Source organism: Thamnophis sirtalis, unplaced genomic scaffold (genome assembly GCF_051295495.1).
Source record: "Thamnophis sirtalis isolate CommonGarterSnake01/CBP01778 unplaced genomic scaffold, rThaSir2_p1.2 scaffold_7, whole genome shotgun sequence".
Lineage (NCBI taxonomy): Eukaryota > Metazoa > Chordata > Lepidosauria > Squamata > Natricidae > Thamnophis > Thamnophis sirtalis.
In genome coordinates, this window is record NW_028261387.1 from 92643906 (window position 1) to 92655248 (window position 11343).

General features: G+C 48.4%; 1 protein-coding gene across 1 annotated transcript in view; it reads left to right on the top strand.

Annotated features, from left to right (window-relative positions):
- The window catches only part of SAMD10 (sterile alpha motif domain containing 10), a 46704-nt gene extending 35760 nt beyond the window's left edge, over nt 1-10944 (top strand). Inside the window, exons 3-5 of the mRNA XM_087720846.1 lie at nt 476-644; nt 7108-7248; nt 10446-10944. Coding sequence (XP_087576972.1) covers nt 476-644; nt 7108-7248; nt 10446-10558 — 423 coding nt within the window. The 3' untranslated portion in view covers nt 10559-10944. The remainder of the gene's footprint in view (nt 1-475; nt 645-7107; nt 7249-10445) is intronic.
- Nucleotides 10945-11343: the final 399 nt, after the last annotated feature.

The window sequence follows — 11343 nt, forward strand, 5'->3', positions numbered from 1 at the left end:
AGCATAACTCTGGAATGCCTTGAGCAATTTCAACCAAACGTGGTACACAGATTACTCACTCTTTGGAAACAAATACTGTGGGGAGTAAAACACCCCTAACACCCCTTGTGGGTGGGGGGGGGAGCGTTGTTCTGTTAAGATACAACCTGTTGTGCCTTAAAATGGCTCCTACCGTACTGCCTTAACATGGCTTCTACTGTACAGCGCTTTGGCGTTGCCATTGTAACAGCTTCACAGTACTCCACAAGGGGGCTCCTTCTGGTAAGGGGGAAAATCCAACATTAGAAATTGCTGCGACATTCACGGAAGGAGGTTTGGGATAAATAAACACCTGGGCAGCTCCGGGTTATCAGCTAAGTTTAGGAATAAACATTGGTGCAAAATTCTTCAACAATTCCAGTTTTGTAAGGCTGCGAATTCTATGCTCTGTCATGCTTCTCTTTGCTCTTGTCTTCCTTCTGTGTGATGCTTTTAGAGCCGGACTTATGAGCACTATGGAATCTACCACACCAGTCCTACCTTAGGGAGCCTGACCAAGCCGGTGGTGCTATGGACCCAGCAGGATGTGTGCAAATGGCTGAAGAAGCATTGCCCGCACAATTATCTCATCTACGTGGAGGCCTTCTCACACCACGCCATCACAGGTAGGCATCTGTCAGGGCGTGCTGGGGAGTGGCAAAGCCATGGACAGCCAGTAAATCCTATTATCCTCAGCCAGATCAAGATGCAGATACAGGCTAACAGAGCTGGAAGGGACCTTGTAGGTCATCTAGTCCAATCCCCACAGACCCAAGCAGGAGACCCTGCACCAGTGTGGATTTTCGGCACTGTGGGCACATGCCAGAAATCGGAAGAGCGGTGCACATGTGTTCGCCAGGCGGCTGTTGTTCTAGTTTCCAGTGCACACCGGCCACCTGGTGTTCCGGTTTCTGGTGCACATGCATGAACGAAGACCAGCTGGCTGGTGCGCATATGCATGCCGGAAACCGGAAGAACATGTGCACCGGGCGGCTGCCTCTTCCAGTTTCCAGCACTCCCTTGTGTGTGGAAATCAGCTGGCTGGTGTGCCAGAACCCTTAGGGGAGTGGGCGAAGGCTTGCATGCCCAGAGAGATGGCTCTGCTTACCACTTCCGGCACATACAATACAATAGCAGAGTTGGAAGGGACCTTGGAGGTCTTCTAGTCCAACCCCCTGCCTAGGCAGGAAACCCTACACCAGTTCAGACAAATGGTTATCCAACATCTTCTTAAAGACTTCCAGTGTTGGGGCATTCACAACTTCTAGAGGCAACTTCTGTTCCACTGGTTCATTGTTCTCACTGTCAGGAAATTTCTCCTCAGTTCTAAGTTGCTTCTCTCCTTGATTAGTTTCCACCCATTGCTTGTTGTTCTGCCCTCAGGTGCCTTGGAGAATAGCTTGACTCCCTCTTCTTTGTAGCAACCTCTGAGATATTGGAAGACTGCTATCAGGTCTCCCCTAGTCCTTCTTTTCGTTAAACTAGACATCCCCAGTTCCTGCAACCGTTCTTCATATGTTTTAGCCTCCAGTCCCCTAATCCTCTTTGTTGCTCTTCTCTGCACTCTTTCTAGAGTTTATACAATACAATACAATAGCAGAGTTGGAAGGGACCTTGGAGGTCTTCTAGTCCAACCCCCTCCACAGGCAGGAAACCCTATACCATTCCAGGCAAATGGCTATCCAACATCGTCTTAAAGACTTCCAGTGTTGGGGCATTCACAACTTCTGGAGGCAATTTCTCTTCCACTGATTAATTGTTCTAAGTGTCAGGAAATTTCTCCTCAGTTTTAAGTTGCTTCTCTCCTTGATTAGTTTCCACCCATTGTTTCTTGTTCTACACTCAGATGCCCTGGAGAATAGCTTGACTCCCTCTTCTTTGGGGCAACCCCTGAGATATTGGAAGACTGCTATCATGTCTCCCCTAGTCCTTCTTTCTATTAAACTAGACATACCCAGTTCCTGCAACTGTTCTTCCTATGTTTTAGTCTCCAGTCCCCTAATCCTCTTTGTTGCTCTTCTCTGCACTCTTTCTAGAGTCTCCACATCTTTTCTACATCGTGGCCACCAAAACTGAATGCAGCATTCCAAGTGCAGCCTTACCAAGGCCTTATAAAGTGGTATTAACACTTCACGTGATCTTGACTCTATCCCTCTGTTGATGCAGCCTAGAACTGTGTCATAGGTTTACCATCATGGCCCTACACCATTTCTGACAGATCTGTTTTTGAAAGCTTCCAGTGATGAAGCTCAGAACTTCTGAAGGCAACTTCTGCTCCATGGGTGGATGGTTCTCACTGTCAGAAAATCCCTCCTTATTTCCAGGTGGAATCTCTACTCGTTCAGTTTCCCTCCATTCTTCCTTGCCTGGCCTTCGGGTGCCTTGGAAAATAGATTTGCAAAACAAATGAACACACTAAAAATTATTCAATCTTCACATCTAATGCAAATACGGCTAGTTCCTCTCTGGTTAGCCATGTTGCATGAATCGTTACAGTTCCAAAGTAAAACAACCCATCAGAATAACAGAACAATAGAACAACAGAGAGTTGGAAGGGACCGTGTAGGTCATCTAGTCCAACCCCTTCACCCAAGCAGGAGACCTGACACCATTTCCCAAAAAATGGCAGTCCAGTCTCCTCTTGAAAGCCTCCAGGGATGAAGCTCCCACAACTTCCGAAGGCAACTTCTGTTCCATGGGTTGATTGCTCTCACCGTCAGGAAATTCCTCCTTATTTCCAGGTTGAATCTCTCCTTGGTCAGTTTCCATCCATTCATCCTTCTCTGAGAGCCCTCAGGATGACTCTCTAGTTCAACTTGTTTTGTTCCAGATTTTCCCGTTTTATTTCGGTTGATTGGCTGGTTTTCATTCATTCCGTTAGGACCTCCAGTCCCCTAATCCTCTTTGTTGCTCTTCTCTGCACTCTTTCTAGAGTTTATACAATACAATACAATAGCAGAGTTGGAAGGGACCTTGGAGGTCTTCTAGTCCAACCCCCTCCACAGGCAGGAAACCCTATACCATTCCAGGCAAATGGCTATCCAACATCGTCTTAAAGACTTCCAGTGTTGGGGCATTCACAACTTCTGGAGGCAATTTCTCTTCCACTGATTAATTGTTCTAAGTGTCAGGAAATTTCTCCTCAGTTTTAAGTTGCTTCTCTCCTTGATTAGTTTCCACCCATTGTTTCTTGTTCTACACTCAGATGCCCTGGAGAATAGCTTGACTCCCTCTTCTTTGGGGCAACCCCTGAGATATTGGAAGACTGCTATCATGTCTCCCCTAGTCCTTCTTTCTATTAAACTAGACATACCCAGTTCCTGCAACTGTTCTTCCTATGTTTTAGTCTCCAGTCCCCTAATCCTCTTTGTTGCTCTTCTCTGCACTCTTTCTAGAGTCTCCACATCTTTTCTACATCGTGGCCACCAAAACTGAATGCAGCATTCCAAGTGCAGCCTTACCAAGGCCTTATAAAGTGGTATTAACACTTCACGTGATCTTGACTCTATCCCTCTGTTGATGCAGCCTAGAACTGTGTCATAGGTTTACCATCATGGCCCTACACCATTTCTGACAGATCTGTTTTTGAAAGCTTCCAGTGATGAAGCTCAGAACTTCTGAAGGCAACTTCTGCTCCATGGGTGGATGGTTCTCACTGTCAGAAAATCCCTCCTTATTTCCAGGTGGAATCTCTACTCGTTCAGTTTCCCTCCATTCTTCCTTGCCTGGCCTTCGGGTGCCTTGGAAAATAGATTTGCAAAACAAATGAACACACTAAAAATTATTCAATCTTCACATCTAATGCAAATACGGCTAGTTCCTCTCTGGTTAGCCATGTTGCATGAATCGTTACAGTTCCAAAGTAAAACAACCCATCAGAATAACAGAACAATAGAACAACAGAGAGTTGGAAGGGACCGTGTAGGTCATCTAGTCCAACCCCTTCACCCAAGCAGGAGACCTGACACCATTTCCCAAAAAATGGCAGTCCAGTCTCCTCTTGAAAGCCTCCAGGGATGAAGCTCCCACAACTTCCGAAGGCAACTTCTGTTCCATGGGTTGATTGCTCTCACCGTCAGGAAATTCCTCCTTATTTCCAGGTTGAATCTCTCCTTGGTCAGTTTCCATCCATTCATCCTTCTCTGAGAGCCCTCAGGATGACTCTCTAGTTCAACTTGTTTTGTTCCAGATTTTCCCGTTTTATTTCGGTTGATTGGCTGGTTTTCATTCATTCCGTTAGGACTGCCCAGAATTAAATATAGGCTACCTTCTATATCCCCACTGTAAAACTCTCTGGGTTTCCAGAATGTCAGGAAAAAACAAATATAGCAGGAGATGAGAAATCAATCTTTCGGTGAGGCGTAATGCCTTGGTTATGTGTCCGTATGTGTGTGAGTGGTTTTTATCATTATTATTATTTTTATTTTTAAAAATGTTCCCCCTGCATTCACGAAGAACAAGCACTTCATGGCCCAAGGGATCACAATAATAACAATGGAACCACTCACTCAATTCTTTTGGCTGGAAATAAAGAAAGCTTCTTCGATTGGACACACAGGGAGTGGAAAGTGGGGGATGTTATAAGGCCGCGCTTCCAATGGCCTCTAGCTACAAGGAGCGAGGCACGATGGGAAACTCCGAAGCCTTCCTTGGGGGACGCGCGGGAGATGGCCTCCGTCTGCCAAGGCAATCCCACAAAATGAGTTTGGATGCAAGATAAAAGCTTGGGGAATCTGGCCTTAGGAAATGAATTCCATCGTAAGCCATTTGTCTGGATAGGGCTCCATTATTGAATATGGTAGGGCAGTTATCTGGCTTGCCAGTAGCCAGCGGAGCTGGCAGCAGATTCAGATAGTGAGAAGGTTGGGGAGGAACATGGGCCAGTCCTGGAGTCTGGGAAAGGCTCGGATGAGGGCTCTGTGTTGGAGGCAGAAATGGGGCCAGGGCCATCCGACAGTTATCAGCTGCCTTCAGAGTCAGACATCAGTGAGGCAGAGGAACAGCTGGAGCCTGTTCCCAGTGTGCGCATGCGCAGAGCTGCCAGAAGAAAAGGACAGCTCAGAAATCAGGGTCGACTTGGGAGTAAAGCCACAGGTGGATGGTGAATGGCGCCTCCCATAGGAAATAAAAGAGGAGAGAAAGGGGAGGGGGCTTTTGCAGGAAACAATTAGTTCGGTCATTTCAGGAGTGTGAAGATCTGTCCGTGAATCTCAGAGACTCTGTGCCCAATCTTTCCTCGCACAGCACCTCATTTGGGAAATATTGACATGGCAGCTTTCCAAGATAGATAAGGTCTGTGGTCATAAATACTCCTTTGAAAGACAGTTTGCCAGGCCTTTGCTGAAGGTGAATGAGAGGAATTCACATTTGTTTAATAAAAGGGGTTTTGCAGGGACCAGGACTCTGCCTCGTCCTTTTGGGGGAAGCCTAGGTCAGAAAAGGCAGACCGTTCTCCAGAGCAAAAGTCTATCAAGAATAAGCTGTTGAACCGTTCCAAAGAGATTTCACATTGGCTTTTCAAAACACAGATAACCCTCTGATTTACCACCGTTCATTAGGGACCGTTCAAAGTTGCAATGGCACTGCAAAAAGTGACGTATGGACGTTTCTCAGACTTATGACCAATGCAGCGTCCCCATGGTCACATGATCAAAACTGCAATGAAGCAAACTACATGTTGGGATGTTGCTTAGAAATGTACATGTAAACTGATGAAAATAAATAAATCAGTGTCCTGGGGATTGGCCCAAACTAACCCAGTCAGCTCTCATGTCTAAGGCGGGACTAGAACTCACCGTCTCCTGGTGGTTGGCCCAAACTAAGCCAGTCAGATTTCATGTCTAAGGCGGGACTAGAACTCACCGTCTCCTGGGAATTGGCCCAAACTAACCCAGTCAGCTTTCATGTCTAAGGCGGGACTAGAACTCACCGTCTCCTGGGGATTGGCCCAAACTAACCCAGTCAGCTTTCATGGCTAAGGCGGGACTAGAACTCACCGTCTCCTGGGGATTGGCCCAAACTAACCCAGTCAGCTTTCATGGCTAAGGTGGGACTAGAACTCACCGTCTCCTGGGATTGGCCCAAAGTCATCCAGTCAGTTTCCATGTCTAAGGCGGGACTAGAACTCACCGTCTCCTGGGGATTGGCCCAAACAAACCCAGTCAGCTTTCATGTCTAAGGCGGGACTAGAACTCACCGTCTCCTGGTGGTTGGCCCAAACAAAGCCAGTCAGATTTCATGTCTAAGGCGGGACTAGAACTCACCGTCTCCTGGGGATTGGCCCAAACAAACCCAGTCAGCTTTCATGTCTAAGGCGGGACTAGAACTCACCGTCTCCTGGTGGTTGGCCCAAACTAAGCCAGTCAGATTTCATGTCTAAGGCGGGACTAGAACTCACCGTCTCCTGGGGATTGGCCCAAACTAACCCAGTCAGCTTTCATGTCTAAGGCGGGACTAGAACTCACCGTCTCCTGGGGATTGATCCACCCAGCTGGCTTTCATGGCTAAGGCAGGACTAGAACTCACCATCTCCTGGTGATTGGCCCAAACTAAGCCAGTCAGATTTCATGTCTAAGGCGGGACTAGAACTCACCGTCTCCTGGGGATTGGCCCAAACTAACCCAGTCAGCTTTCATGTCTAAGGCGGGACTAGAACTCACCGTCTCCTGGGGATTGGCCCGAACTAACCCAGTCAGCTTTCATGTCTAAGGCGGGACTAGAACTCACCGTCTCCTGGTGGTTGGCCCAAACTAACCCAGTCAGCTTTCAGGTCTAAGGCGGGACTAGAACTCACCATCTCCTGGTGGTTGGCCCAAACTAAGCCAGTCAGATTTCATGTCTAAGGCGGGACTAGAACTCACCGTCTCCTGGGGATTGGCCCAAACTAACCCAGTCAGCTTTCATGTCTAAGGCGGGACTAGAACTCACCGTCTCCTGGGGATTGGCCCAAAGTCACCCAATTGACTTTCATGCCTGAGGTGGGACTTGAACCCACAGCCTCATCCACTACTATCCCAAACAACAAGAGCTTTCTTTGAGCAGGGCGGAATACTTGTGTGAAGAGCCATTCTTTTGCTTCCCTTTTGGCAGGCCGGGCTCTCTTGCGGTTGAACGGGGAGAAGCTGCAGCGCATGGGGATTATCCAGGAGTCTCAGCGGCAGGAAGTCCTCCAACAGGTGCTGCAGCTTCAGGTCCGGGAGGAAGTCCGCAACTTACAGCTTCTCAGTCAAGGTAGGACAACCAGAAATCGAGGTCTGCCTGCAGGCCCATCTTTAAAACCATCAAGGCTAAAAGCAAGGAACGGAATAACGGACGTGCATCAGGCAGAAATTCAACAGGAGGAGCTAATAACCCTGCCATTCCCTGCCCCGATTAGTTGCAAACATGGCTCCTCATTTTTCCCAGATGTTACAGATCTCATTCTTTCTCTCCCCTTTTGCCTGCCTGGTTTATTTTAGATTTATATTTTTGTAAATCTTCAGAGGCACGAATAATCCACTCACGTAAAACCAGGTAACGGCCTGGGAGTGGAGTCCATACATCAGGGGGTGAAATGCTACCGGTTCAGTCCAGTTTGCCTGAATCAGTAGCAAAAATGCTACTGGTTCACCCGGTAGTTAAAAAATGCTGATTGTCACACAGCTGATCGTCGGAACTTTTAAAAAACTGTTTAAGTAAAAACAACTTTTAAGTTTAAAAAAAAGTTCCGACGATCAGCTGTGCTGGGTGATGGTTGGAACTTTTAAAAACTTTTTAAAGCATTTTCTAATTAACGGTTATCCCAAACCGATAGTTAAAAAATGCTTAAAAAGGTTATTGCAGTTCCAACGATCAGCTGTGTGACAATCAGAACGTTTTAAGAACTTTTTAAAGCATTTTTTAACTACCAGTTTGGGATAACCATTAATTAAAAAATGCTTTAAAAAGTTTTTAAAAGTTCCAACCATTAGAACCGTTAGTTAAAAAATGCTTTTAAAAGTTTTAAAAAGTTCCAACGATCGCGCGGCATAGCTGATCATCGGAACTTTTTTTTTTACTTTTCTAAAAAAGATCCAGTAGTTAAAAAAATGCTTTAAAAAGTTTTTTAAAAGTTCTGATGGTCGCATGACACCGCTGATTGTTCAACAGCTAATTGGAACTTTTTAAAAACTTTTTTTTAGCATTTTCTAACTACCGGTTTACATTGGAACTTTTTAAAAAACTTTTTTTTAAGGCGATCCAGTTGTTAAAAAAAGCTTTAAAAAGTTTTTTTTTAAGTTGGCCATGCCCACCCAGTCACATGACCCCTCTCCATCAAGCCACGCCCACCAAGCCACACCCAGAGAACCGGTAGGGGAAAAAAATGAATTTCACCACTGCCATACATCTTCCACGGCTGAGAAACATTGACTTAGAAAGCAAAACTGCTGGGATGGGAGGTGTGTAACAGGGAGCATCTCACTCAAGGGACCTCTAAAGACAGCAGGAGAGAAGAAAGAATGGTATTCTCGGAGGAGGGTCTTCCCCAATGCGGCGCCCTCCAGATATGTCGGACGTAATAAAGTCTTTGAGCTGCACTTGACTTGAGTTTTTAGAGTTTTCTTAACAGCACTCCAGAAGTGGTTGGCCATGCCCACGCTGGCTTCCCGGAGGGGTCTTTGACTTCCCAATCTAAACTGGGAATTTCCTCCTGGTCTCCTGTCCAAACTGATTGGGATTTCCTTGTGGTCTCCTGTCCAAAGGCAAACCACATCTAATTCGAAAAGCAAGCAATCCCTTTCATCCTTCACGAACTGTAACATTGTGGGAAGCCCAGCCCCATTGAAAGGTTAGGGCAGCGGTGGGTTGCTACCGGCATTAATGTCCGTTCGGTGCACGCACAATTTTGTTTGCGTGTGCTTGCTTTGCTCGTGCAACACACGCGCTCTGCGCCTGTGCGCAGATGTGCATAAATAGTTCTGCACACTTGCAGAAAATTTTTAAAAATGGAGGAAAACCCATGCCGTGCCAACTGGGGAACTGGTTCGGGGGCGTGGCAGGCCTGAGTCACTGCCGGTTCCGGCGACCCAGGCTGGCAAACCACTACCAGTTCGGACGAACCAGTCTAAACTGGTAGGAATCCACCTCTGTGTTAGGGGCAGCTGCCGTACGCTTTTAACTCTCTTTTAACTCTTCTGCCTTCTCTATTTCTCTGCTCCACCTCTGTCTCTCCCTCCTTCGCTCCTTGTCCTTCCCTCCCCCTTCTCCGTTTTTCCTTCCTGCCCTCCCCCCCAACTCCTCGGCATCTGCTCCCCACCTTTCTGCTTCCGTTTGGCTGGTGCCCCCCCCCCCCCCCCAAAACTGCCTCAGCATCGATCTCCTTCTTCAAAGTCCTTTGGCCGCCCAGCTCAGAAAGCTCAGCGGATGGAGCTTTGCGCCACCCGGGGGAGAAGTACGATAGCGGACTTCGTTTCCCAGAATTCCTCCGGCCGCGCGCCCTGGCGGGGAACCCTGGGAGTTGAAACCGACCCTCGCCAGGCAATCCTCCAGGTTGGGAAGGCTGGCCCAGGACCTCGGAGAGCTCCCGTGAACTTCGACGGCCAAGTACATTTAGTCCTCGACTTACAACGGCTGGGGGAAAAAAGGGGGGGGGACTCACAACCATGATTCACACTGATGACCGTTGCAGCATCCCCAGGGGTCGTCACACGGTTTACATTCGGATACTTGGCCACCGACTCGTATTTATGACGGTGGCAATGTCCTGGTCACGCGATCCCCTTTTGCGACCGTTCTGACCAGCCAGGTCGACGGAGAAGACATGTTCACTGAACAACGGTGTTACTAATTTAACAGGTGTGGCGATTCACTTAACAACCGCGGCAAGGAGAGTCGTAGAAGGGGGCAAAAAACGAACGTCGCAAAATCCCCTCGCTTAGCAACGTACGTTCCGTCCTCAGATGTGGTTGTAAGTCAAGGACTACCTGTATCCCATTCCTGCAGGAATGGCCGGCCAGAGGAACATCTATCCCCAGGGCTGACCGCTCCTCTTGCTTCCCGCACATGATTTCCTGTCCCCTAATGGAATATCCTACACACACACACCCTCTACTCCTTGTGTGTTTCTTTTGCATGCCTTGGTCTGTCGCCGCAGCTTCTGTACTTATTCCTTTTGTTCTTCTTTTTTCCACCTTAACCCCCCCCCCTCTGTCCCACCCCCACCCCACCTCCCTGCCCAGCCTCTTTTGGAAGTATCTCCTAACCCCTCCTGGCGTATCCCTGAGGCTTGCTGAGCTCTTCGTTGTGCCGGATGATAACGGAAGTTTTGCGCATGGCCAGCTCAGTCGCATGCTGGGGAGTTTAGAACGGGACTCAACTCCAGACTGTCTCCCTCGGGGAAGGGGGGGGAGTGTATGGTGTGCTCCCAATCTTCCCCCTTCCTCTCTTTTAACCCCTCCTTGTCCATGTAGAGACCAGCTCTCCTCTGGTTGAGAAATCCCGACCGGCCAACGCGCCAGCCTCAGGACTAATCAAGTACCGCCTGGCGACTCCATCCGATTGCAACAGGACATTTTCCCCTTGAGCAAATGTTGGCTTCTCGCGACCAGACATTGGGCCAAGCAAACCCGAGTTTTGCAAAAGGGCCCCACGACTCACGGACGTCACTCCGATCTCTCAGCTGGGCAGAGAATTGCTTTCCCAGAGCGATCAAGGAGTGGATCCCGACGGACAGAGAGACTTGAGACACACACACACACACCAAGCAGAGGGGCCCTGAGTTCGAAAACAGTTTTTAACGACGGACGAGTGCCATCAAAGTGAGCCAGTTCCAGCCCGGAACTCCTTCTCCAGTTGGAGTAAAATCGCCTCCGAGGTCCGGAGTTGTTTCAAAACGCCCAAGTTTGCAAACGTTGCGAAAAGGTGCTCATTCTGGACCCCGATATTCCACCCCTCCTTATTACGGAGGATCATAAGAGTGATGAGCATGGAACACTTCACCTGTGAAAACAGATGCATTTGAGAGGGGTTGGGGGTGGGTGGGAGGGGGTGGTGAAATGGGGAAGGGGTGGCAATTCCACCCTTGGATGGATCCTGGAACAGTGAACGTCAAGTAATCCCAGTGTGATTTCCCTACACGTATAAATATTTATTCATTTCACGGAGCGCCAGCCCATCGGTAACAAATGGGACCGGGGAAAGCCGAGAGGGTCCCTCCTTGCCGAACGAGGAGGATAATTTGAGAGGGGAGGCAATTTGGGTGGGTGGGAGTCAGCAAGCCCAGGTTTCAGGGCTGCAAAAGATGGTTTGATGATCGCCCGCCACACTTTGCGATGGAGAACAGGCGAAGGACCTTGGGATCAGGGCTAG